Raw genomic sequence first — 27,407 nt, 5'->3', positions numbered from 1 at the left:
ATGTAAGAACAGAAGACAATAGTATACTGAAGCAAGAGGTGAGTTCTGGCCTCATGGCGGAGTCAGAGCCCAGGTCTGGGACTAGTGTAGTTCCTTCCGCAGCAGGTGGCTGAGGAGATTCTGTGGTGGGTGAGGATACCATCAAAGCCTTCCTGCCAGGTGTCCCCAGAGAGACTTCTCAGCCTATAAAAAAAAGACCTGCGGGGGGGGGGGAATGGTAAGCCTTACTCCTCCTGTTTCATGCTCTAGTGACTTTTCAGTGTGATCAACACGAGGTATCACAGTTCACTCTCCTCCCCAGCGGCTCTGGGAGAGCCCCCTCTGAAGGCGGCTACACCTTCTCCATCTCGATCTGCTGGTGATAGTGCCGAGCCTGCCGCTGGCCGACGTTCAGCTTGTACACCGAGCTCTTGTGCTGGCACCTGCGGTAGCCCCACACTGCCCCCACGCCTGCCAGGAGCAGCAGCAGGCACAAGACGGTGACAATGGTGGCAATGATGGGGCCTCTGCTGAGGCTCGGACATGCATCTCCTACACATGGCTCCAAGGTGGGAAGAAGTTCTTCACTTGCACCTGGGCCGGGGCCTTCCTGTCCCAGGAAGTCCTCAGACAGCAGGTAGGGGAAGTTATCCTGGACCTCAGGAGCAGTGGTTTCCGTGGGAGTCTGGGTGGCCGCCATGACAGTTGAGGGAAGGTGGTTAGGCATCCTTAGGACTGCAGTTGTTACCGTCTCCAGGGTAGAGCTGGTGAGTTCAGGGGGTAGGGTAGCCATGGGAGACTTCTCGGTGGCAAATCTCCATGGAACAGTCGACTGGTACCTGGTCAAGTCGCCATCCCCCTCGCTGGGACTCTTGGTTTCGGACACACTCTCGGGCGCGAGAGCAAAAGTTTCCACATCTAGTGTTTGGGATGGGGGAACTGAACTATGAGTCATGACCTCGCTGGGTGTGAGGGTGCTACTCCTGGACTTATTCACTTCCACAAGAATGGGCTGGTGGGGAGTAAATACAACACATTCTTCCTGCCCTACTGACCCGTCCCCCTTGTCCTCCTCTTCCTCCACTTCCTCCTCTTCTGCCTCTATCTTCCTCCAAGCCCCATCGGTCACAGGGTAGCCGTCCAACCAGGATTCATCGCTGCTGCTCACCATTGGGTCCCCTCCCTTGCTGTCATTCCTGCCCACGTACGGCTCCGAGGGACCGTCCGTGCTGCTATAGACCACCCTGGTTTCAGGGTCACCTGGGGCCGACGTTATGCCGCTGAGGTGGTCTCCAGCAGGAAAGTGCTTTTTCGTGTCATCGTCCATCTCCTTTTCCAGCTCCAGCTTGTGAAAGGTCTCAGCAGGAAGCCAAAACAAGTACTTCCCTTTCAGGACCGATCCGGGCAGGCTGGTGGGGACGCTGCTCCCAGCGCCGCCGGGTGAGCCTGTAGTTGGCACTGAGGCCGTATCCCGGGCTGTGTTTTCTCTCCCCGCAGAAATGGAGACAAGACGGTCCTGTCTTGGAACCTCCTCAGAAGCCTCTCCCTGAGCCCTGTCCTCCTCTGCCTCTGTCCGGGAATCCTCCATGAGCTCCCTGAATGACACAGATCTGTCGTCAGGGAAATTGTCCTCATAGTCAATGTGTACCTCAGCCTCATCTGGAAGGAAAGGGGTAAAAAAGAACACCTCGTTAGGTCCAAGGTCACAGAGCTACTGAAATAAAGGTCAAGCTGGGAGAATCTAATTCATGGTGATAGAAGTCCGGATAGTCGTTATACTGGGGAGGGAGTGACCGGAAGGGAACACGGAGTGTTTGGGGATTGCTGGCGACGTTCTGCTTCTTGACTTGGGTAATGATTCCATGGACAGGTTTATGCTATGATAATTCATTGAGCTCTATAACCTCTGATTTTTGAAACATTCTGCGTCTACGTTACTCTTAAATAAAAATTGAAACAAACAGTGAAAAACATGCTCTGTGTTCCAGAAAAAATAACTGACAGAATTTGGTTAAAGGAATAATTCAACTGACAACTAGGCAGAAAAGGCAGATCATGAGCATGAACAAAAATGAAATCAGGCTTGCCTATAATTTCTCCTCAGCATTCCACAGAAGACAAAAGAACAATGTCTGTAATCTTTGAGGGAAAGAAAATGGAATTCAACAACATTCTCCTTTGTTAAGCTGTCATTCAATTATAAAGACAGTAGGCATTCATTTTTCTTAAGATCTCTATACTTTGAAAGGTTTCAATAAGACACTGTGTGATAGTCTGTATGCTGCTTCCATTCAGCTGGAAACCAGTGGCTTCTGGCCCTCCAAATAAGCATGCCCAGTTGAGGAGTGGACAGTTAGCATTCTCATCAGGAAACGCATCCTCTAGATGTGGCTACTGCAAGTACTTCTGTTATGTCAATCTTTTTTTTTTTTTTTTTTTTTTGTATTTTTCTGAAGCTAGAAATGGGGAGAGACAGTCAGACAGACTCCCGCATGCGCCTGACCGGGATCCACCCGGCACTCCCACCAGGGGGCGACGCTCTGCCCACTAGGGGGCGATGCTCTACCCCTCCGGGGCGTCACTCTGTTGCGACCAGAGCCACTCTAACACCTGAGGCAGAGGCCAAGGAGCCATCCCCAGCACCCGGGCCATTTTTGCTCCAGTGGAGCATCGGCTGCGGGAGGGGAAGAGAGAGACAGAGAGGAAGGAGAGGGGAGGGGTGGAGAAGCAGATGGGCGCTTCTCCTGTGTGCCCTGGCTGGGAATCGAACCCGGGACTTCTGCACGCCAGGCCGACGCTCTACCACTGAGCCAACCGGCCAGGGCCTGTTATCTGTCTCTTGAACAAAACCATTGCTTTGCTAATTAGCACCCCGACTGTCTAACATGGCTTTCTAGGCCTGACCTGTGGTGCTGCAATGGGGAAAATGTTGACCTGGACCATTGAGGTCATTGGTTCGAAACCCTGCGTTCGCCCAGTCAAGGCACAGACGAGAAGCAACCGCTATGAGTTGATGCTTCCTGCTCCGCTCCTCCCCCGCCCTCTTTCTCTCCTCACTCTAATAATCAATAACTAGAATCTAAAAAAGGTATCAAATCTTAAAAATAACTAACTAAATAAAGTAAAATAAAACGGCTTTCTATAGGTGACCATAGTGGCCCATTAACTACCATGATAACTACTAGAAATGGGTGTGAGGGTGCTACTCCTGGACTTATTCACTTCCACAAGAATGGGCTGGTGGGGAGTAAACACAACACATTCTTCCTGCCCTACTGACCCGCCCCCCTTGTCCTCCTCTTCCTCCACTTCCTCCTCTTCTGCCTCTATCTTCCTCCAAGCCCCATCGGTCACAGGGTAGCCGTCCAACCAGGATTCGTCGCTGCTGTTCACCATTGGGTCCCCTCCCTTGCTGTCATTCCTGCCCACGTTCGGCCCCGAGGGACCGTCCGTGCTGACACTGGTAAAATGAAAAGTTGTTATGACATGGGGATAGGCTGAGGATAATTTAGAGACCTTTCTCACCCTTACATGGACAGGGTAAAATCAAACTAGACCTTGATGCTTGAGACATAAACCTTAAATGGTCTCATTTGGGAGTAATGTGTCACTCATCGGAACTGTGGGAATAGTACGCATCTGTGCTGGCAGTGACCCTGCACTGGGCACGCCACCCTGCCCTCCCAGCACACCCTGCCCAGCTCCTCCGTGCCCGGGGAACTCAGAGAACAAGGACATGCCCCCTCTGCCTTGTATTCCCAGCACACAGCACGGTGCTTGGCACATGGCAGGTGCTCCATGACTGTTTGTTGAATGAATAAATGAGTGAGTGAAGAGGTGAATAAGTGAGTTGTGGCAGCCCGTTTTGATAAGGCTTGATTCATTCTGGAAAGGCCATCAGCCAGGGCATGGTGTGCTTCGTGACAGTAGCAAAGAATAGCGAAGGACCTCTTCGTGCTAATACTGACCGTAATCCATGTCTGCTCAATTCCTTCTGCCACCTAGCCCACCCCTGAGCCTAAATAAGTGCTGAAGCCAAAAGGCACCTGGAGTCTGGGCAGGAGGAGCCGTGTTTTCCTCCCCCATGAGGGGAACATTGGCTTAACGTATAAAGTTAGAGCTGAGGGTTTGGGAAAGGTCAGCCCGCTGGCTATGGGTAGGCCCGCCTTGATGTGGACCTATGGTCAGTCTGAGTTCAGTGTGTGTGTGTGTGTGTGTGTGTGTGTGTGTGTGTCTGTCTGTCTGTCTATTGTCTGGAGGGTCTGCCCCTAGGGCTTCCTGAGCCTAGAGCATCTCTGGACGGCAGCCCAGGGCCCTGAGCTAAGCGCTTCTGGTCCCCCAGGTTTGCAAATCAAGATTCTGGCTCAGAAACACATTCTCACTATGTCACAGTTTCCCCAAAACCTCAAATGAAGACAAGGACACTGAGTGTTTGTACATAGTCTCCTCATGAGGAAGTATCCCAAGCCTGTTTTTCTCCTCTTGAGTGACAGTCAAGTTTGTTACTCACTGAATTTCAACCGGAGACTACAATCTGCCCACCAGATGAAGGAGCCTCGCTCTCTGCCTGTTGAGGTGCCATCTCTCTCACCTGCCCCCTGCCTTCCCGAGTCTGCCGCCCTCTCCTCCTCATCCAGCGAGCCCTCTGCCGCCCCCACGCTCCGCCCGAAACCTGTGCGGACACCCATGTGGCCTTGTGGGTTAGACCAGCAAGTCCAGGAAACGTAAACTTCATGAGTTCTCTCGGCAAAAATCAAGTCATGCGCCTGCGGGCTTTTATTTAACTGTTACTTCGGGAAAACGGAAGACCACAGAGAGATAGAGCTCAGGCGTACGAGGAGAAGGCTCACTTGTGCACTGCCTGAGTAGGTCAGGGTGTGACAAGGTCACGGGGTGGCGTGTGCAGGGCCGGAGCCCAGAAGCCTGGGGTTCTCCTAGTTGCTGTTCATCATTTTTCATGTTGTTGCATTTCTGGAAGCCCACACGTACCTTCTTCCCCCCTCCTCCTCTGGTCTTGGCTACACAGCCTTTAAAAATAGTCATTTTGAAAAAGACAACCAGACAAGCCAGAAATAACCACTGGCTCAATGAACCTCTGAACAAATATGGCAATATCGACAAAGTCTGAATTCAGTTTCGGTCTCATGTTTTATTCTACGAAGGAAGTGAAGCCCAAAAGATGAAGACAAACAGGGACTGAAGTTAATTTAAGGAAAGGAAAGAAAGGCTTTAGAAATGAGAGGAAAGAGCAGAGGAACGCTCTGGGGGAAGAACCAGTTTGCACAGCGAGCCTGGCACTGTCCAGACGCCGGGCTCTCCAGAGGCTTGGCCGCCCCTGGAGGGAGCAGGGACGCGAGGCAGAGGCTGGGATGCAGCCCGCCTGGTTTCACACCCCGGCCCTGCTGCTTCCTGGCTGTGTGCCCCAGGCAAGTCACTGAACCGGCCCGTGCCTCAGTTTCCCCATCTGTACATTGGGACAAGCCCTATATCCTTGGGAAGATTAAATGAGGGATGAAGCCTGTAATACTCCTCTCATAGGGGTCTGAGGGGACTCGGGGAGGATGGAAATTGTCCTATGTTTTGGTTGTGACAGCTCAGAGACTTGTATACTTTATTTATTTTTAAAGATTCCAGCATTTTTTTTTATTTATTCATTTTAGAGAAGAGAGAGAGAAGGGGGGAGGAGCAGGAAGCATCAATTCCCATATGTGCCTTGACCAGGCAGGCCCAGGGTTTCGAACTGACGACCTCAGCGTTTCCAGGTTGACGCTTTATCCACTGTGCCACCACAGGTCAGGCGAGACTTGCATACTTTAAATGAGTACAGCTTACCGCATGCTAGTTGCACCTCAATATAGTCGGTTAAAAATCAGAACAACAATAACGTTCCTGGGATAGAGATGGAGCAGAGCTAGTTTGTCCTGGTTGGTGACAGTTCTTTCCGCACTGCCTGACTGGGGAGATTGTCCTGCTTCCGTGCCTGCGACAGAGCAGGAAAGGGAACAGGCGTGGAGGTGGTAGGGCTGGTTGGGTGAGGTCAGGCTTGGTGTCGCTCCCTTTCCCTGACACCACAGATCGGAAGCCAAGGAGCTGGGGGTGGAAGATCGTAAAGGCCTTTCGGAGCCCATCATAGCACAAGGCGGACGGACGCCCTCGGTCGGGGCAGGTTCTAAAGGAGGAACAGGGCAAATCACAGAGGAAGAAGAGTCTACGCGTCTCCCATTTGCTGGGTTGTCTGTCGTATGCCACTGCTCTCTCCCACCCCAACCACAAAGAGGGGGTAAAAAGCCTCCCCGGCAATGCGGGGCAGAGGTCCCGGGACCACTGGGCGCCAAAGTCCAGAGACAGCGTGAGGCCAGGAGGCTGGGTAGGGGAGTGGTCAGGATGCCAGGGGAACCACGGGGGCTCCTGAGAAAGGCCACAAGTGGGACTCGTGTGGGCACTGACACTGAGGTTATGTAGCCAAGGGTGGCCACCTGGAATGCTGGGAGGTCAGAGACTGGTCTTATGGCTCAAGCAGCCAGAGAGAAAACACGGCCTTGGAGACGGATATGGGTCTTGGCAGAGGAAGAGGCCCAAAGAAACCCAAACACAGCATGAAGTCTGCCGCATGCGCGCCGAAGGAGCAGAGCATCGGGTTAGTCCGCAGTCCGGCCAGCAACCAGTTATAGTTAGATATTGAGACCGTTAGAGAGGCATGACAGATATTTCGCGCTGCCCAACTGGGAATGAAAACCAAGAAGATGTGTGGATTTGGACGGGAGAATGGAAAACTAAATGGCCAGAGTCAGACTCAGATTCTAGGAACCAAAGCTAGAGCAACACTCACCCACAGAGGGGATAAAATGGCAGTTAAAGAAGTCCCCACCATCGAGGTTAATGGTCAAGGCGAAGGCACATCCTTGCGTTTAAGTGAGAGACCTTCCCGCCACCACTGGAGGCTGGACCTTAACGCTGTGGTGAACGTACAACCCGGGCTGTGTGTGGCTGAGACACCTCGCTCCGTTCACCCACCCAGGTGTGCATGCCCCTCTGGGTTCATTCTGGCTCATCATTATAAATTCTAAATTTCAGCAAGCTAATTCAGGCAGTCCCTACCTTACTAATAAATGTGGGGTTTTTTTAACCCGTGGTCCACTGAACTGATGGAACAACTCCGTTCTCCATTGTAGTGGATGCTATTGGCGTCCTGTCTGTGTCCCCTTAACCCAGCCCAGCGCAGCCATCCCCCAGCTGCTGTGAGTGCCACCAGCTAGTGGGTCACAGCTACGGGCTTGCTGGGATGGGAGCCTCACTTGGGAGGGTCCATGCCATCTGCCCTCCCCGCCTGGCAGCCTGCAGACAGTGACAGACGGCTATAGAAGAACTCAAGGCTGGCCCCCCCTTGCTTCCGAGCAGGACCAACCCTGTGGTGCAACTCACGCCCCACAGTCCCTGTGGGACCAGGCAAAGCCGGAGTCCAGCCGAGGCCACGTTCTCAGGTCCTCCTCCTTCCCTGTCCTGCTGCCCTGACCCCCTTCTCCCTCGACAAACCATGTACATCTGAACAGTGAATCTGACCCAAGCACATCTGAACAGAGAAGCATGCCCCCAAAATGACACGTTCAATGACTTCCTTCCAATTTCAAACAGTTCCCTAATCAAAAAGGGGTTGATGTTCCCTGGAAAAATAAGTGCAAAATGGAGTGAAATATTCGGTGATGGTATTCTTGTAACACACACACACACACACACACACACACACACACACACACACACTGTTCTTGTAATGACACAGAGACTTTAAATATTAAATCCTCAGAGTAATGAAAACTATAACAGTCTGTACACCCAGTCAAGTGTAGAAACCGAAATTCCTGCCCGGCAGCTGAAAGCCTAACAGCTCTGCTTTACAGTGAGAAAATAAACACCATTTTCAGACACACAAAACCTGCATTTAGTTCCCGCTCTACTGGGGCCAGTAAACAAGCCATTCGGCCGGTGGGTGTGGCCCAGGGGATAGTGCAGCTACAGAGCCTGACCAGGAGGAACGCCAGCTCATTAACTGTCTCAGGGTGAGGACGGGTCTGCTTTGAGGTGACACATTCAACAAACAGGAACTCGGGCCTGCCGCCTGATTCTTTCAGACAGGTGAACGATCGGGGCTGGCAAGGAGCCCCTGCCTGCCGGCAAGCCGCGGCAACACGGGAAAGATGAGGAAAGTGCGAGAACACTGCTCCAAGTATGCTTCCAGAACTTGTCCCCCTTGGCATCCTGTTGTTACAAGCATGCCACAAGGCAAGTGCGTCCACTGAGCAGAAGGTTTTAGAAGCTTCTTTAACAACACGGCAGGCCAACTGTATGTCTAATTTAACAAAGAGCTGTGCTCATAGTTGGGATATTTTTGCTTAATTTAGCTTTATGTTAATTCATTTTTACTGCATTTTACTAGTGTATCTGTCTGCCAATGACTAGAAAAAATGTAATGGAGCACAGAAAACATGAGAAGTAGTAAAACAGACAATAAGAATAATTTTTAAAAACCTATTCTTTCAAAGAAACTCCAAGAGGAAAAAGCCACAGAATGGAAGAGCATATTTGCAACACATTAATGTTTTAAAAAGATTTATGTAAAAAAAAACCCACGTCTACAGTATGTAAATAATCAATTCAAATCAATCTGATCAGATTTTGGAAGCTCAATGCCCATCAGGAATCTTTTTAGTCTTAACTAAATATTCAGACTCACATGATAGCCACAGGCCTTAAGGCTGTTCTGGTCATGGGGGTCATCCACGCAGCCATCGTGGGGTTATTCTGCCTGCGGCACCGTCCTCCACCCCTGACCCCCCTTGTGATTGCTCAAGTACGGGGGAACAGCACTTGCGTGCGTGGCTGTGGACCCATCCTGGTTGACAGACCCCATGCCTCACAAGAGCCAACAGCTCTTGTCAGGGGTTGTGCCCAGTCACAGGAATCAGCCCACCCAGGGAAGCCCAAGGCTGGGGTTCCTTTCCTGTGCTCATGACAGTCCTCCCAACCCAGTGTACCAATCGGGGTCATTTTTACCGTAAGATTGTTGCTAGGAACCACAGCTAGCATCCCACGTTGATGGGGTCTCCAAGGAAGTAAGTCAGAAAGTTCAACCCAAGGCCAATTCTGTCCTCGTGGAAGAAAAGGGCTCTGTCCACCCTTCACCCCCAGCACAGAAGATGGAGAGCTCAGGTGTGGGCAGACAGCATTTGAAATGCTGCAGGAACACCCGGGTGAACACGTTGCCAGGGCCAGAACTCAGGGGAAATGTCTGGAAGCCTCTTTTCAAAGGGCCCTTTGTGGAGACGAGCCCACCGTGGGTCGCCACTCTGCTCAGGACGCGAGGCCAGGCGGAGGCAGCGGCCCCGGGGCGGCTTACCTTTCCCGCAGGCCTGCACCAGGCCGTACCACTCCCCACAGCTGTTGCACAGCAAGGTGAAGGCGCTCTCGCGGTGGCCGGTGACGTGGCCCGGGGCGCACACGTACAGCAGCTCGTCCCCCATCTCCAGGCCGGTGCGCCCCTGCAGGATGGTGTGAGGGAACGAGGGCGGGTCTCCACATGGCTTCTCTGAGGAGAGGGAACCACAGTTAGCTCTCCCACGCAGTGCGGCCCTTCTGCAGTCCCGAGGAAACACACTTAGAACACAGCTTTCCCCTCCCGCGGGTGCTGCCTGCCCCCCCCCCCCCCAACGCGCCTTCACTCTGGCACCCACAGGGTCGGGCAGAAGGGCTGGCGCAAACGAGGCCCTCAAAAAAACTCACAAACAAACAAACAAACAAAAACTTGTGGAATGAATAAATGTGCTTTTAAAATACAACTTTGTATTTTAAAATTGCCAACCATTGTCCTTTAATGTCTCCTTGGAAGGAGGACCCAGAGACACATGCCCCGCAGCAAGCTCCCTTTCCTTTGCCTTATTTGCATAAGTGAGTAGGTCTTTGCCGTCCAAGCTAAAATGTTATAGACTGTAGAGTGCAGCAGAGGGGACCTCCCCTCCTCCAGCTTCATCCCCGACGGTAGCACTGTGACCAGTCTTGTGTACACCAGTAAATATAGATACAGATACAGACATATACAAACACACATACGCACACAGGTGGGTAGAAGGATATAAATGGATATAGTTGTGTGTGTGTATATGGTTTTTAACATAAATGGGATCATATCATATGTACATATTACTGAGACCCTGCTTTAAAAAATACCCCAAAACTATTTTTAGAGCAGTTTTAGCGTCACAGCAAAATAGAGCACAAAGCACAGACAGGTCCTATATCCTCACCCCACAGAAGTACAGCCTAACGATGATCAGCATCCCATACCAGAGCAGGACCTGTGTTGTAGTTGAGGAACCGATACCAACACATTATTACCACCCCAAATTCAGTTTGCATTTGGGTTCACTCAGCGGGGAGCCTCACGCTCAGATCCGAAGGAGAAGAGCCCCCACCTGGGCCTGGAATCTCTTCCCGCGCCTGCCCCCAAGCTGGCTCCGGAGTCAGTCTTGGGGGACATGTCTCCTTTTAACTCTCAGCCCTCATTCTCCCGTGAGAGGTTTATTTACTGGTGCGAATGAAAAAGGGCCATACGCCTGACCCGGCGGCCCAGTGGATAGAGCATCGGACTGGGATGCGGAGGACCCAGGTTTGAGACCCCGAGGTCGCCAGCTTGAGCGTGGGTTCATCTCGTTTGAGCAAAAGCTCATCAGCTTGAGCCCAAGGTCTCTGGCTCGAACAAGGGGTCACTCGGTCTGCTGTAGGCCCCCCCCCCGGTTAAGGCACATATGAGGAAGCAATCAATGAACAACTAAGGAACCGCAATGAAGAATTGATGTTTCTCATCTCTCTCCCTTTCTACCTGTCCCTATCTGTCCCTCTCTCTGACTCTCTCTGTCTCTGCCACACACACACACACAAAAAAAAAAAAAAAAAAGAAAAGAAAAGAAAAGAAAGAAAAAGGGCCACATAACAAACCTGACAAGCTCAGGGTGGTCCACATGGCAGGCCTAACAAACCCGGGACCAAAAGTAACCACACAGGCTAGTGTGATCATAAATCCCTGAGTAGGCCCGGTGGTGGTCACTATCCCACCTACAGCTTCCTCAGCAAAGGTCAGTCTCTGCTGTCCACTGTTCTTATGCGTCAAGGATAACATACCTTTGAAATGTCAGAGTCGTTTCCTCTCCTAGACCCTTCCCAGGCACAACCACAGACATCAGAGCACAAGACCACCAGGTCACAGAACCCCGCTTTGTTGTCTTGATCCCTATATACGTCCCCGTGAGCTGCAAACGCTGATTATTAACTATCCGGAACCCACCAATGTACAAAGTACGTGTTTCTCCCTGCTTGTTATCCAGTTCTAGAGATTCCCCCGACTTGCTTTCTCCTGCCCCCGCCGGAGTTCCTGCAACCCTCTTCACGTCTCCTCTTTTGATTCTAACGTATGGAACAGGCTACAAAAGGGCCATTCTCCAGAGCATGTTCTCAATCCATTCGGATCTCGCTTTTCAGGCATGTCCTCAAACATTTGGCTCAAATAAACTCTTATAAAACTTTCCTATAGGATGGAAATTCTTTCGTCGACACCGGTGTTCGTTCTTTACTGGAAATGAGCCTCTCAGAAATGAATGTAGACTGGTTTGTATTAAAACTTGTAAATCGCTTATGAAAAGTCTGTGGCTGGTCATGGGGCAGCCACGAAGGGGCCGCCCAAGCACTCAGCCGGCGAGGGAGCCCAGCAGGTGAGGAGGGAAGCCCTCCAACCTTCCTCCTACACCAGCAGGAGCTGCCATGTTTGGCTCAGATGGGACCCTCGGGCTCAGAGATCCATGGGACAGACCCAAACACAGCCCCACGGGGAATGACACTGATGTTGAGGGAAGAGGTTAATGGTTACAGAGTCGGGGCCTGCGCCAACCACGTCAGACTTTCAGTCCTAAGGCAGCGACTAGTGGGCACTCACAGGTAGATAGAGACAGAATCAATCCCATTTAATATACTAAAAATATCTTAGTACGTAAGCTTCAAATTGCCCACCATTAAGTACAATGTCAGCTGTAGGGGTTTTTTTTTCTTGTTTTGTTTTTTTTTTTGTAAATATTCTTTATCAAATTGAAGTTCTCTTCTATTCCTAGTTAGCTGAGAGTTTTACTTTATTTTTTTGTATTTTTCTGAAGTGAGAAGTGGGGGTGGGAGGAGTGGAGGGTTGGCGGGAGGTAGACAGACTCCCGCATGCGCCCGACCGGGATCCACCTGGCATGCCCACTAGGGGGGCAATGCTCTGCCCATCTGGGGCCTTGCTCCACTGCAATAGGAGCCATTCTAGTGCCTGAGGTGGAGGCCACGGGGCCGTCCTCAGAGCCTGGGATAACTTTGCTCCAATGGAGCCTTGGCTGCAGGAAGAGAAGAGAGAGAGAGAGAGAGAGAGAGAGAGAGAGAGAGAGAAAGGAGAGGGGGAAGGGTGGGGAAGCAGATGGGCGCTTTTCCTGTGTGCCATGGCTAGGAATCAAACTCGGAACTTCCACACGCCAGGCCGATGCTCTACCACTGAGCCAACCGGCCAGGGCCCCAAGAGTTTTTTTATCATGATGAATGTTGGGTTTTGTCAAATATTTTTCCTGCATCTATCAATCTGTTCATGTGCTTTTTGTGATGAATTACATTAACTGAGATTTTGGACATTGAACCAGCCTTGCATACCTGGGGATCTATTTGTCTATATGTCAGACAATAAATATTGTCTATATTTCGTTTTATATATTGCTGGATTCAGGTTGCCAATATTTTATTGAAGATTTTTGCATCTATGTTCGTTCGTATTGGTCTGTAGTTTTATTGTAACGTTTTTCTCTCATTTTGATATCAGGAAAATGCTGGTCTCATAGAATGAGTTAGAAAGTATTTCCTCTGCTTTTAACTTCTGGAAGAGTTTATATAGAATTGTTAAGATTTCTTCCTTAAAAGTTTGGTAGAATTCACTATTGAACTCATCTGGGCCTGGGTACTTAATTATTAATTCCATTTCTTTCCTTACATGCTAGACCAGAAACTCGAAGTCATTTCCCCCCTAATATTTCAGAGGTCTTTCCACATTAGAATTATAAATTACCTCAGTCTTTTGAAAGGCTACATTATAGCATACACTATTTAATCATCACACTGACATTCAGGCTGATTCCAAGTTGTCACTGTTATAAACAATGCCACAATGAACAGCTCACATGGACATCTTTGTATATATATACAGTAAGTACTTCATTAGGAAAAACTTCTAGAAGTGCCATTGCTGCCTCCAAGTGACGGGGACCTATTTTTGAAAAGGAAATCATTTTAAATTCAAATTTCCTCTTCTCATTTTTTATGTTGGAAAGGAAAGCCTTTCGTTCATAAGCAGTCAAATTACCTATGAAGCACATTGCTTAAAAGAAGATAAGCTAAGAAGAGACGGAAAAAGGAAACACAACTTGTGCATGAAGCCACCTTGACTGGCCTCGCCGCTGTGGTTTGGGTGGCCTTTTCTCAGAGAGAGAGCCATTGCTATGCGTGGTTTTATTTATTTATTTATTTATTTATTTTTATTTTTTTTTATTTCTGAAGCTGGAAACGGGGAGAGACAGTCAGACAGACTCCCGCATGCGCCTGACCGGGTGGATCCCGGGGCGACGCTCTGCCCACCAGGGGGCGATGCTCTGCCCCTCCGGGGCGTCACTCTGCTGTGACCAGAGCCACTCTAGCGCCTGGGGCAGAGGCCAAGGAGCCATCCCCAGCATCCAGGCCATCTTTGCTCCAATGGAGCCTTGGCTGCGGGAAGGGAAGAGAGAGACAGAGAGGAAGGAGGGGGTGGGGGTGGAGAAGCAAATGGGCGCTTCTCCTATGTGCCCTGGCCGGAAATCGAACCCGGGTCCCCCTCACGCCAGGCCGACGCTCTACCGCTGAGCCAACCGGCCAGGGCCGGTTTTTAACAGGAGAGAACATTGAATGAAAAAGGGTATGGTTGTACTTTAGGAAGTCAGCACAGAATGCTGCATTTTAGCCAAAACTGCCTTGACTGTAGCCCAGGAGATCAACGATTTATTGCATCAATGTGGCCAGTAGGGACAGGGAGCCAAATGAAATCTGCCACCAACCCAGGGGCTCTCTACCGAGCAGAGAGACATCATCCTTGGGTTCAGTTGGTCTGAACAGGGCATCCTGAGAAGAATGGGCCAAAGTCAGGCGCCTCAGTCAAATCAGGTTGAGCCAAATGCCAGCTGGTATCTCAGAGGCAAAAGGCTCTGTCTCTGTCTCGACCACCCTCAGCTGCCTACACTCACGCTGGATGTCTCGGTCTTTTCTCCTCGTACCAGGATCTAGTTTCAGGAAACTGTAGGCCTTTCATCAAACACTCAGTATCAAAGCACTAGTAAATACATACTCTCATCCCCATGGAGCTCTGTCCATGGAACACAACACCAACTCTTTGGGAGGAAATGCAGGAGTAGGGTAACTGTCTTGTGAGTAAAGGGGGAAACTCAGGCCAAATTCACACCCTCCCAGACTCCTGGGATCCTCTGCCTCAGATGTCATTTCCAGAATGGCATGGGCTAGATTCTGGCTCAGGAAAACCACAGTAACGCTCCTGAGAGTGTGGGCACATGTACCATGTGTTTCTGGACTTCCCACAAATGTTCAAGACAGGAAACACACTGCTTCTTAGGGGGCGGGACTTCAGAAGCCCCAGGACAACAATTCCATGCCTTAGCATATCAAACTGTGTACCTCAAACACCACCTGTGGCCAGGTGCAACTTGAATTAGCTCCTTTCACTAACATTCCCATCTTTAACCTCATGAGAGAGCCAAGAATAGCTTGGCTGTTTACCTGGGCCCTCTTCTCTTTCTCTCTCCCCCCCCCCTTTTTTTTAACAGAGACAGAGAGAGAGAGAGTCAGAGTCAGAATCAGAGAGAGGAATAGATAGGGACAGATAGGAATGGAGAGAGATGAGAAGCATCAATCATCAGTTTTTCGTTGCGACACCTTAGTTGTTCATTGATTGCTTTCTCATATGTGCCTTGACCGTGGGTCTTCGGCAGACCGAGTAACCCCTTGCTCAAACCAGCGACCTTGGGTCCAAGCTGGTGAGCTTTGCTCAAACCAGATGAGCCCGCGCTCAAGCTGGCGACCTCAGGGTCTCAAACCCGGGTCCTCCGCACCCCAGTCCGATGCTCTATCCACTGCGCCACCACCTGGTCAGGCTGGGCCCTCTTCTCTTTTAAGAAACTTGTCACTGAGCAGTTTTTGCTGCTATTCTCAATTACTGCACAGGCAGGGATTGGGGCTTGGGGACTTCTCAAGGCTGGGTTTCAACTGTTTCAACAGAAAAGACAATCTCTATTATTCTCCCTTCCAAGGAAAGAGCTTTTATGAGATCTTATCTTCCAAACAAATAATATTAACAAATGATGACTTGTTTTCAATGGAAAAGAACATATTTGCTTGCCATTCAGAGCTTCTGATAACCAGTCTCCATGGTGTTTAGAAATCATATAAAAGCTGAAGCTTAAAAAAAAAAAAAAGCTGATTCTTTTATTTTGAGAATTTTTAAGGCTTCCATCATGACTTTTGAAATTCTAAAGTAGAGCCTGCCACCTCCCATTATTATTATTTCACAAACCAAGGATGTGGAAATTCAGGCACAAATGCTTGACCTCTCCTAAGCAATGTGAACTGGTCTTTGGTGTCCACCTGCCCAGCCCTCCACTCATCTTAATCCACCCAGTATACAACCAGCACCGTCCTCATTCCACCCAATTTTATTGTTTGTTTTCAAACTCGCTATCATTGCTTCTCAAACGTGAATGTGCGTGGGAATCACATGAAGTGACTTGTAACACATCTCTTTGCTGTGTTTTTGAGTTTCTGAGTTAGTAGGTCAAGGTTAAGGCCCAAGACTTTGCATTTACAGCAAATTCCCAGGTGATGTGAATAGTCCTGGTCCAGGGACTAACCCTGGAGAGCTACTGCTCTAGATAACTATTGCACCCTCGAAAACAAGTGACATCAATATATGGTGATGGCAATCAGAATAGAGCTTACTTTTGGAATGGGGAGAGGCGAAGCACTTGTGGAAAAGGGCTCTAGGGAACTATCTGGGGTGAAGGAGAAATGTTCTAGACCTTAACCCATGATGAGTGATTTTAATGTTCTTTATATTTTCTACTGTAATGACCATAGGTTCATGTTTACAATTAGAAAATATATTAAAGATATAAAAGGACCTGGGCCTGGCCAGGCAGTTCAGTTGGTTCGAGCGTCGTTCTGATATGCCAAGATTGCAGGTTTGATCCACGGTCAGGACACAAACAAGAATCAACCAATGAGTGCGTAAATAAGTGGAACAACAAATCAGTGTTTCTCTCTCGCGCGAGCCTTCTCTCTCTCTTTTTCCCCTTGATTTTCTCTCTAAAATCAATAAATACATTTAAAAAAATATATAAAATGGAGCTAATGAAACCTGTATCATTAGGTTATTACCAGAATTAAGTGAATTTAATAGGGTCATAAATAAACGTGAATTCCATTTCCCAAGTAAGTTGGAGACTTGATGGTCTTTTGAGTCATTTTTCAAGAACTGATGGTAATTGAATGCCCAGTTCCCTCAAACCAAATATAGCCAAGCCCATAATGGCCGAACAGGAATTGGGGGAAGGAAAGGCAAAACAACATGGTTCATACGATCCATCAGAACATGGACCTGTTGGTGCCATTTCTCTGGCTGCTCAGACACTCTGTTTTCCCGGGAACTGACTGACTTTGCATCAGGACTGATCTAGCTCAGTTTTTGGAATGAAAGGCCTCAGGCCTGGGAGAGCAAGACCTGATGCTATCTGGGCCTGGGTGTGTGGATGGCAGAGGAGGGGCCTCCCTGCTTACCACGATGGGGATGATTTGGGCTGCCCCTTGAGTCCCCCTCAGACCTGCCCCAGTAGCTACCTGAGCCAACCAGGGATGTTCTGAATCCAACCCTCTCTCCTAAAGCAGGCATACCATGGCTCTCCAGAGCTAGTCTCCCCAAACCATTGTTCTCTCTGTCTGCAATGACCTCTCCTCCCTTCCCTAACAGCTACTTCCAGAAGCAAAGTCTTCAAATTCCACCTTAATGACCACTGCCTCAGGAAGTCTCCCTAATTACGTTCTTCCTTTGTGTCATGGAAACACATTTATCTCTTCTTTATACACTGTCAACTCCTCAAGTGTGGAAATAAGACCTCTATATCCAACTGTCCGTCCATGCACCCATCCATCCATGCATCCATCCATCCATCTGAATCACCCACAAGTCTGAGCACGGGCGTTTGCATTACCCTGCACAAATAAACAAATTGCTAATGTCAGGTCAATGGTAACGAGCTCAGAAACTTCCACACTCCCCTGGGAGACCCTGAAATAAATAAGTTCTATCAGGTGTTCAAAGCACTGTGATTGGTTCCAGTCGCCTGATTGCAGCCAAAGAACTTCCCCAAGGCCAATCCTGAGGCCCAGGGCCTCCTCCAGGAAGACCTGGCAATTGGCTGCTCTCAAACCTCCTGATTGCTTTCAAGATGAGCATCCAGCTCTCATCTCGATGACAGAAAGGAAGGGATCATCCGGCTTGAGCATGGGCTCACCAGCTTGAGCAACCTCATGGTTGCTGGCTTGAGCCCAAAGGTTGCTTGGCTTGAAGCCCAAGTTCACTCGCTGACTTGAGCAAGGGGTTACTGGCTCGCTGGATGCCCCCCACTCCATCCCACCTCCGTCAAGGCACATATGAGAAAGCAATCAATGAACAACTAAGGTGCCACAACAAACACTTGATGCTTCTCATCTCTCTCCCTTCCTGTCTGTCTCTGTCTCTTGCTTAAAAGAAAAAGAAAGGGAATGGTTCCATTTGTTTTTAAGGGAAGCATAGGCAATCATTAAGTACACAGGGGAGGTGGAATGCAGTGTTAAGAAGGTGGGGTGGGTGAGGTGGGCTGGAGGGAAGAGCCTTGCTTGGGAGCCGGGGGACAGAAGTATACCCAGAGTAGAGCCTTGTGGGACACTCGGGACCCCATGCCGTTGACCCCACACCAGCTGCCAAGAGAAGCAGAGCCAGAGGACCCAAGCGCAGGCCGCGTATTCCAGCAGCATCCAGTTGGTTATAAATAACCTCCCTTTATTAGTTTAAGTGAGGTCACCATAGGACTGGAAATTCTCTCTCAGACAAAAGCACTGGAAGGAAAATGAGGAAAGTCTCCATTCATGATGAACTTTATTTCAAAAAAAGAAACACAGGAGGAAGCTGCCGGAATGTTCCACTGGCTCTGTTTTCCTTCTGGGCGCTTTAGAAGGCACCCATCTGCCATTCTTGGAGTTAGCACGCACGGAGCTGAGCGAAGAAGCAGCAGCACGTGAGGCACCATAGGAGGAATGGTGGCCTTTAGAGAGGACCCTGCAGTAGGGGGTGAGCGGAGCCAGACCTGAGCGAAGCAGCACCTGAGGCTCAGTCGGGGGGAAGGCAGCTTTTAGAGAGGACCCTGCAGTAGGGGGTGGGCGGAGCCAGAACTCAGCGCGCGCCTGCGACCCGCAGAAGCACCTGCTCCGCCTCTGCTAGGCCCTGCACCGCCCTCCTGCCCGATTTCCCTGCGCCTGCGCTGTCAACAGAAGGTTCCACCGAGCCGGTGGAGGAGCACGTGGGGGCGGTTCACACGCTCTTTCTAAAGGACTAAAGGCAGGGGAACGGGGACAGAGCTCGCCCTGAGTATCCTGGGGGAATCCATCCTGCTTTTCTAGAAAACTCAAGGGAGAGAAACTCTCTGACCCCAATCCTACCTTAGCACGCATTCCTGGGTCCCCTTCATGGCCCACGTGAAACCTCCTCGCTAATGAGACCCTGGGGGACGAAGACTCCAATCTTCTCCACATAGGCCCTTCCCACTGACCGGGAGGTGGCGGGAGGCCAGGTGAGACTCAGAACTAACTGCTCTGGGACGCATGGTTCTTGAGCACAGTGACTCGAGTGACACCGTGCTCACTTCTCTAATGGCACCAGTCCTCACGTACATTGACAGGTGTCATGAATTTGCTTCTCATATTGGCTCCCCATGACTCAGGGTTTTAGTGGGGCTTTTGGGGGTGGGGTCCTTTCCTGGGTTTTTTTTTTTTTGAGGAGTATGTAGATTTTATTCTTTTGAAGTTTCTTATTTTTATATAATTTCAAAGTTATAGAAGAACTCCCATAAAACCCTTTGTCCAGACTCACCAATGGGTTTTCGTTTTGCCCCATTTGCCTTATCATTCTAATCTCTAAATAGAGAATATAGACATATACTATAGATATCTAGAGATAGGGAAACAAATATATATATATGAATATGCACATATGTATATATCGATACCTGTAATTCTTTTCTGAACCATTTGAGAGTAAGTTGTAGCTATGGTGTCCCTCTGTCCCTAAAAGCCTTGGCTTTATTTCCAAGAACAACGATACTCTCCTACATAACTGCAATACAGTTACCAAAATCAGGGAAAGGTAAGCAGTAATACAACACTGTTATCTAATTCATAATCCATATTCAGATTTCATTATATTATACTAATATATTAAATAGCTATATTGAATAGATATTATTTAATATACTTAATACTATTTAATATTATATTACTTTAATTACTTAATATTATATCTATTTTCTTCTGATCCAGATATAATCCAGGATCACAGATTTCATTTTGTTGTCGAGTCTTTTTAGTCTATTTTAAGCTAGAACAGTTGCTTAGTCTTTGTCTTTCTTATCCTTATACATTTTTTAAGAGTTGTAGGCCAGTCATTTTATAGGCTGTTTCTTAATTTGAGTTTGGCTAAAGTTTCTTCATAATTATGCATTTGGGGCAGGCATATTACTGAACTGAAGTCGTGTTCCTCCGAGTGCAATATATCAGGAAGCACATTACATCGGTTTCGCAATTACTCAGTTTTGGAGTCTCCATCATGGCTTTGACCTTGGTGCCCTGTAGGATGTGAATGGATGTTTTCTACCTCTGGCTTCACACACTACAGTTCTGGGTAAAAGGGGCACACAAGTGCATGCACACAACCTGTTTAAAGGCCTGTGAGCTAGAAAGCCCAGGCTATCCTGTTGGATGATGAGAAACACATGGCTCAGTCACCCCTATCACCCCAGCCAACAGCCAGCCCGCTCCCAGCAGCAAGGTGCCACAACTAGCAATTGACGGTAGACTCATGACTGAACCCAGCTGAGAACAGCAGAAGAATATAAATTGCTGATCAATAATAATAATAATAATAATAATAATAAACAAACAGTTTTTTGTTGTTTTGTTTTGTTTTTGTTTTTAGTGAGAGGAGGGGAGGCAGAGACAGATTCTTGCATATGCCCCAACCAGGATCCACCTGGCAAGCCCACTACGGGGTGATGCTCTGCTCATCTGGGGCCCTTGCTCCGTTGCAACTGGAGCCATTTTTTTTAGTGCCTGAGGTGGAGGCCATGGAGCCATCCCAGCACCGGGGGCCAACTCACTATAATCAAGTCATGGCTGCAGGAGGGGAGGAGAAGAGAGAGAGAGAGAGAGACACGCAAGAGGGGGAGGGATGGAGAAGCAGATGGTCGCTTCTCCTGTGTGACGTGACTGAGAATCAAATCAAACCCGGGACTTCCACACGCTGGGCCAACACTCTACCGCTGAGCCAATGGGCCAGGGCTAAACAGTTGTTTTAAACCACTGCCTTTTGGGATAATATGTGACACAGCTAAAGCTAACTGATAGTTCCTGTATATCAGGGGGCAGAGAGAAGACAGAAGCCCTGCGTTGTCCTGTGAGATCCCTGTAGAATGAAGGTCACGCTGGCTTTCCTCTGGCTGCTCTGCCTCCTCTCCCTCCGACGTCTGAACCTTTGACTATGTTTGGGATTCAAGGGATCATTTCATTGACTTAAGTGATTTAAAAAAAAAAAAACCATGGCTATTGATGTCCCCAGGCCGTTGCAGAACAAGGCCACATCTGTCACTCACCTGACTGGACAGATGGTACCAGGGACTCCCACCTCTCTTCCGTAGCGATCAGCAAAGGAAGAGCCCTTTCTGGAGGAACGCTCCAGAGCAGCAGAGCCGCCTACCACTAACAAGCATCAAACAAGCGCCCACCCACTGTGCTTCTTTGACTTACTTCCTCCTCTGACCTCTTCCGTGGAGATTAGAATTTGGTGCCTCTGGGATGCAGCCTGAGGGTTTGTATTTCTAACAAGTGCATTTGGTATCCCTCATCATCACAGAGACTTGGGAAACTCTTCGTTAGAGAAGTAGCCCTCACATTGGGCTACATGTTAAACTCACGGGGCAGCTTTAAAAAAACCACCACCCAATGTCCAGAACATTTGTATGAGATTCTCTAGAGCTGCCACCCAGGCGGCAGCATTTCCTGACGCTTCCCAGACGAGACCACTGCGCGGCGAAGCAGTACCTGGTGCTGACTGGCGCCTATCTACGACTGAGGGGTCGGCAGCTGCTGCCTCTCCATTGGCACGAATGTTCCCTTTGAACAGCCCATGTTTCCGATAATGAAGGTGGACTTATCTCAGCGCGCATGAAATGCTGCCCTGGCGACTCCTCTACGGTTTTCCCCTCACCACTCGGCTGCCTTGCCACCCTCCAGAACCTTTACAAGGGTCTGGCACTGACCTTCATCCTTGATACAAAGGGCACTGTATGTGCCACCGGGAGCCGGGCTGCCCTCAATTCTCACGTCGACAGCTCTCGGCACCTGCTGTTCGCCACTCCCCTTGCTGCACACGGTGGTCCTGAAATAGGCAAAGAAGACACCTGGTTAAGAGAACTAACTAAAAATGGGAAAGAACATTCTTTGCTGCTGTAAAATTGGCATCAGCAGTGATTTTTCTAATTTAGGAGCTCTGGCTGAAAGCATCAGTATGGAAACACTGTCCCCAAAGGTCTAAAATCATGATGGCACAGGTGCTGCTTAAGTTGAGGTCGTATGTATAATCTCAGGTTTCTTTTCCTTCTTTCTTTTTTTTTACAGAGACAGAGTCAGAGAGAGGGATAGATAGGGACAGACAGGAATGGAGAGAGATGAGAAGCATCAATCATCAGTTTTTTGTTGCAACACCTTAGTTATTCATTGATTGCTTTCTCATTTGTGCCTTGACCCTGGGCCTTCAGCAGACTGAGGGACCCCTTGCTCAAGCCAGCAACCTTGGGTCCAAGCTGGTGAACTTTTTGCTCAAACCAGATGAGCCTGCGCTCAAGCTGGCGACCTCAGGGTCTTGAACCTGGGTCCTTCTGGATCCCAGTCTGATGCTGTATCCACTGCGCCACTGCCTGATCAAGCTGAACTCAGGTTTCAGAGGCAATAAATACATTGTTGATCTCTTCTAGTACATGTTTTTTATTTCATAAAATTCTGTTCTTTTTTTCGGGGGGTTTGTTTTGCTGTTCTTTTTCTTATTTAAGATAAATCATTAGTTCATGAAACTTAAGCCTCTTCCCTCTTTTTTTTGACAGAGACAGAGAGAGTCAGAGAGAGGACAGATAGGGACAGACAGACAGGAAGGGAGAGATGAGAAGCATCAATTTTCATTTTGTGGCACCTTAGTTGTTCACTGATTGCTTTCTCATATGAGCCTTGACTGGGGGGCTACAGTAGACTGAGTGACCTCTTGCTTGAGCCAGCAACCTTGGGTCCAAGCTGGTGAGCCTTGCTCAAACCAGATGAGTCCACGCTCAAGCTGGTGACCTTGGGGTTCTTGAACCTGGGTCCTCCGCATCCCAGTCCGACTCTCTATCCACTGTGCCACCGCCTGGTCAGGCACCTCTTCCTTCTTTTAATTTTTTTTTAATTTTTTTATTTATTTATTCATTTTTTTAGAAAGGAGGGGGGAGAGAGAGAGAGAGACAGACAGACAGACAGACAGAGAAGGGGGGAGGAGCTGGAAGCATCAACTCCCATATGTGCCTTGACCAAGCAGGCCCAGGGTTTCGAACCGGTGACCTCAGCATTTCCAGGTCGACGCTTTATCCACTGCGCCACCACAGGTCAGGCACCTCTTCCTTCTTTTAACACAAGCACTTAATGCTTTACATTTCTAAGTATAGGTTTAGTAGTATCCCATGGGTTTGACTATGTTACAATTTTAATATCATTCAGTTCTATTTATATGCTAATTTCCATTATAATTTATATTTGTCTCATGATTTATTTAGGGATTTTTTTTTGTAAACAGCAAATAGAATTTTTAAAAATCCATCTGAGAGTCGGTTTCTAATTGGAGCAACACATCTATTTAATTCATCACAGATCTCTTTGAATTTAAATCTGCTATCTTTCCATTAGTCCTGCCTATTCTTCCTTCCTTCCTTCCTCTTTTTTCTTTCCCCTATTTTGATTGTTTTAATTCTTCTCTTGGCATTCTTTTATCCTCTGTATTGGTTTGGAAGTTACATGTCCTTCTAGTTTTCTTTTAGTGGTTACCTGAAAAATCACAACACATTTGTTCAACTTACTAAAATTTAATATTACTTTTACCTTCTTCTCCAATGACACAACTTAAAATACTATGTATTAATATACTTAAAATACTTCCTGACTGTTATACCATTTTTTACTGTTTAGTATTATTATTATTGCTTTATGGAATTACATAATTTGATTTGACAACCCTCCCCCAATTTACTCTTTCCATTCAACTTTTTTTGTATCTGCAGACTTCCACCTGCAATTGTTTTTCTCCTGCTTTTAGTGTTTCTTTTAGTGCAGCCAGATATAGTAAATTTTCTCACCTTTAGTCTATCTGGAAATGTATTTTATCATTATTGCTGGAAAATATCCTCACTGGGTATAGAAATCTAGGGTGGCAATAATTTTCTTTTAGCATTTTGAAGAAATCATTCAACTGTGTTTGGCCTTTTATTGTCATTCCTTTGTTGTATTCTTATTATTACTTTTAATATTTTTTTCTACATTATTTGACTCTAAATCAGTTTTGCCGTGACGTGCCAAACTGTGAATTTCTTTGTGCCAAGTTGTGTATATGTCTTATATTGCTTTTGCTCCATTTTCCTTCTCCTTTTGGAATTCCAATCACATGCATCTTCTTTGCCTTTTACCCTTTCTTCTAAATTTTTCCTTTTTTCTTCTGTTCTTTTTTTTTTTTTTGTATTTTTTCTAAAGCTGGAAATGGGGAGAGACAGTCAGACAGACTCCCGCATGCGCCCGACCGGGATCCACCCGGCACGCCCACCAGGGGGCGATGCTCTGCCCCTCCAGGGCGTCGCTCTGCCGTGACCAGAGCCACTCTAGCGCCTGGGGCAGCGGCCAAGGAGCCATCCCCAGCACCCGGGCCATCTTTGCTCCAATGGAACCTTGGCTGCGGGAGGGGAAGAGAGAGACAGAGAGGAAGGAGGGGGGCGGGGTGGAGAAGCAAATGGGCACTTCTCCTATGTTCCCTGGCCGGGAATTGAACCCGGGTCCCCCGCACACCAGGCCGACGCTCTACCGCTGAGCCAACCGGCCAGGGCCTCTTCTGTTCTTTATTCAGAGAAAATGGACCTTTTCAATGACTCAGTCCTGATTTGCAATGTCTGGGAGATCAAAGCCTGGCTCTAAGCTGGTCCTTCAGACTCTCTGAAGACCCTGGTTATCTGATGCAGGGATGATATCAGGACTATGAAAAATACCCATGCTCGACTGCATAATGGAAACATGCATGCACAGGACACATGCGGTCTATTTAGGAATCTGGATGTAAAAACAGAGGGCAGAGGGGGCCATGGTTCCAGATTCACTGCTGAGCTTTGGGTGAAGCCTCGGTTGTCCTCTTTATTCAGTTGCTGCTTCATATGTGGCACACCAGAGACACGAGACAGGATGGTTGTGTGTGTCTTCCATGACCACCTGCCAGCCAGACATCTTCAGGGTCATTCATCTACCGAAGTAACTGTTGGAGCTCACTCCCTTCCCAGTGGAATGGCTCCTGCCTCCCCTGAGTCTGGCAAAAGAAGCAGTGAGCAGCACCAGTGGATGTTTTCTCCCAGCTGGCCACAGCAGTGACTTCTCCACAAGGATTCCATGGGTCAGCAACTCAGACAGGGCACCGTGGAAATGGCCTGTCTCTGCTGTATAATGTCTAAGGACCTGAGCTGGGAAGACTCACAGGCTGGTGACAACTCAATAGCTGAGGGCTAGGATCACCTGGAGGCATCTTCACTCACCTTGCTGGCAGTTAGTGATGGCTATTCGCTAGGACACTGGTTGGAGGCTACTGGTGACAGGGCCTAGTTGGGGAATCGCCATCCTATCTGGGCTTCCGCACAGCACAGCCGGCTCCGGATAGTCAGGCTTCTTACGTGGCGTCTCAAAAGTGAGTGTTCTCAGTATGCCGGGCACTGATTTTTCTGACTTAATCTCAGAAGTCAAATAGTATTACCCCTGCTGTAGGCTATCGGTCAGGGCAGTACTCTGCTCTGCTGGATTCCCTTTTCAATGGAAGCAATGTGAAAGAGTTCGTGGCTGTATTTTAAAACCTCCATACCATCCTCCTATTCATATGCATGCAGATGCATATCCATAGAGCAAATCAGATTTAAAATATACACCAGGCCCTGGCTGGTTAGCTCAGTGGGTTAGAGCGTACCCCTGAAATGCCAAGGTTTCAGGTTTGATCCCTGGTCAGGGTACAGACAGGAAGCAACCAATGAAGACACAACTAAGTGGAGCAACAAATAAATGCTTCTCTCTCCCTCTCTCTCTCTCTCCGTCTCTCTAAAATCAACCATTACACACACACCAAAAAGTTAAGAGTCATTACCTCTGAGGTGGGGAAGAAGACAGAAACTCATTGTACTTCATACATATCTGTATTATTTGAAATTTTTACAACGATGGGTTATTTCTGTAATTTAATAAGGAAATTCAAAGTAACCAAGTCAGGGGGAATAAGCAGACAGAACTGCAGAGAAACGTTTCTATATGAGAACCCAAACAAGAAGGCACTGGAATCCGCTGCCACTGCATTTTGCCGATCCCTGGCACCGCCAGGAGACAGTCAGTTAGCCCCATTAAGCCCTGGTGGGGCAGCGGGGGCGCTGGAGGCACAGCTAGCCCCGCTCGCCGGACTTACCCCAGCGTGCCATCCGCCAGCCAGCCCGTGGTGCACACGGCGAAGGCGCAGTCCTGGACCACCCGCTGCAGCTCCTCCGCAGACACCAGGTGAGCTCCCCGGCTCCGGCAGGAGAGCCGCGCCGCCTCCAGCTCCAGCCCCTGAGAGCCATTCTGAGACTCCAGCACAAACAGCTTCCCTGTGTGGGGAAGGCACGAACACAGGCTGACGGCAGGGTCCGTGGGAATGTCATCTCGGCAGACCTACTCTCTGACAGACACCTGTCCGAACTGCAGTTTCCCACCTGCCGGAAGACGCCAGGGTAGCGACCGCCTCATGGCGCTCATCCCTGAGACTAGGTGTTGACAGTCACACTGGAATTTTAACCCATTTTTTGCTTTCGTCTTCTTAAAGGAAAAATAAATTAACCATCTGCTCTGGCATGTTTATCTGGAAAAGCCCTTCAAACATTTCTTGAGTACACTCTGATGGCTGCCAGAGGGGAGGGGGTTAGGGAGGCTGATGAGTAACAAAGGTGAAGGGAACAAGAAGTACAGATTGGCAGTTACAGAACAGTCATGGGGATGTGAGGTACAGCATAGGGAGTACAGTCAATATGGATGGTGTCAGATGGGTACGAGACTTACCAGGATGATCACTTAATAAGTTATCTAATGTCTAATCACTAATATAATACTCTATGTCAACTTTAATCAGAAAATAACAAACGATTAAAAAATATAAAAAGATGTTTTACAGGCCTGACCTGTGGTGGCACAGTGGATAAAGCGTTGACCTGGAAATGCTGAGGTCGCCGGTTCGAAACCCTGGGCTTGCCTGTTCAAGGCACATATGGGAGTTGATGCTTCCAGCTCCTCCCCTCTGTCTGTCTCTCTCTCTCTCTCTCTCTGTCTCTCTCTCTCCCTCTCTTTCTCCTCTCTAAAAAATTATTAAAAAAAAAAAAGAAAAGATGTTTTACAAACACCACGTGGCAAAGCTCAGTGTCTCAGGTTTCCCTGAGGTGGGTCACTTGGTGTCCACGGCACTGATTCAGGCTTCAGTTTTGCCTCCTTTTGCATGCCCTAGCCCTGGGGAGACCGCGTACATAACGGGTCCTTTCTTTTCTCTCTGCTCTGCTGTCTTAAGACATCATCAGGCCCTGGTCACAGTTAGTTCGCTTCATTTTCCCCCAGTGAGATGAGACAGCAGCAGCCAAGTCTGGGGCGCTTTTCCTTAGGCTTGGCGGAAATATGCAGTTCACAATGCGAACCACTACTCTGCT

The 27,407-nt window shown here is 48.6% G+C and overlaps 1 protein-coding gene across 1 annotated transcript; it reads right to left on the bottom strand.

Annotated features, from left to right (window-relative positions):
- Positions 1-264: 264 nt before the first annotated feature.
- SUSD5 (sushi domain containing 5) lies at positions 265-26,463 on the bottom strand. Its single transcript, XM_066244307.1, has 5 exons — positions 26,430-26,463; positions 26,147-26,324; positions 21,693-21,811; positions 9,371-9,559; positions 265-1,638 (listed from the first exon to the last, which is right to left on the bottom strand). Exons 1-5 carry the CDS (start codon positions 26,461-26,463, stop codon positions 332-334), a joined length of 1,827 nt encoding a protein of 608 aa, XP_066100404.1. The 3' UTR covers positions 265-331.
- Between the last annotated feature and the right edge of the window lie 944 nt (positions 26,464-27,407).

Source organism: Saccopteryx bilineata, chromosome 10 (genome assembly GCF_036850765.1).
Source record: "Saccopteryx bilineata isolate mSacBil1 chromosome 10, mSacBil1_pri_phased_curated, whole genome shotgun sequence".
Classification (NCBI taxonomy): domain Eukaryota; kingdom Metazoa; phylum Chordata; class Mammalia; order Chiroptera; family Emballonuridae; genus Saccopteryx; species Saccopteryx bilineata.
Note: the sequence above shows the minus strand (reverse complement) of the source record. Positions and strands in the feature narration are given on the sequence as shown.

Excerpts from the sequence above, each read along its gene's own strand:
- SUSD5 (XM_066244307.1), bottom strand. The coding sequence starts at position 26,463 with ATGAGGCGGTCGCTACCCTGGCGTCTTCCGGCAG. Across the intron at positions 21,812-26,146 it reads CTGGCGGATGGCACGCTGGG|GACCACCGTGTGCAGCAAGG; the intron begins GTAAGTCCGGCG and ends TGCCTATTTCAG. Across the intron at positions 1,639-9,370 it reads GGTGCAGGCCTGCGGGAAAG|ATGAGGCTGAGGTACACATT; the intron begins GTAAGCCGCCCC and ends CTTTCCTTCCAG.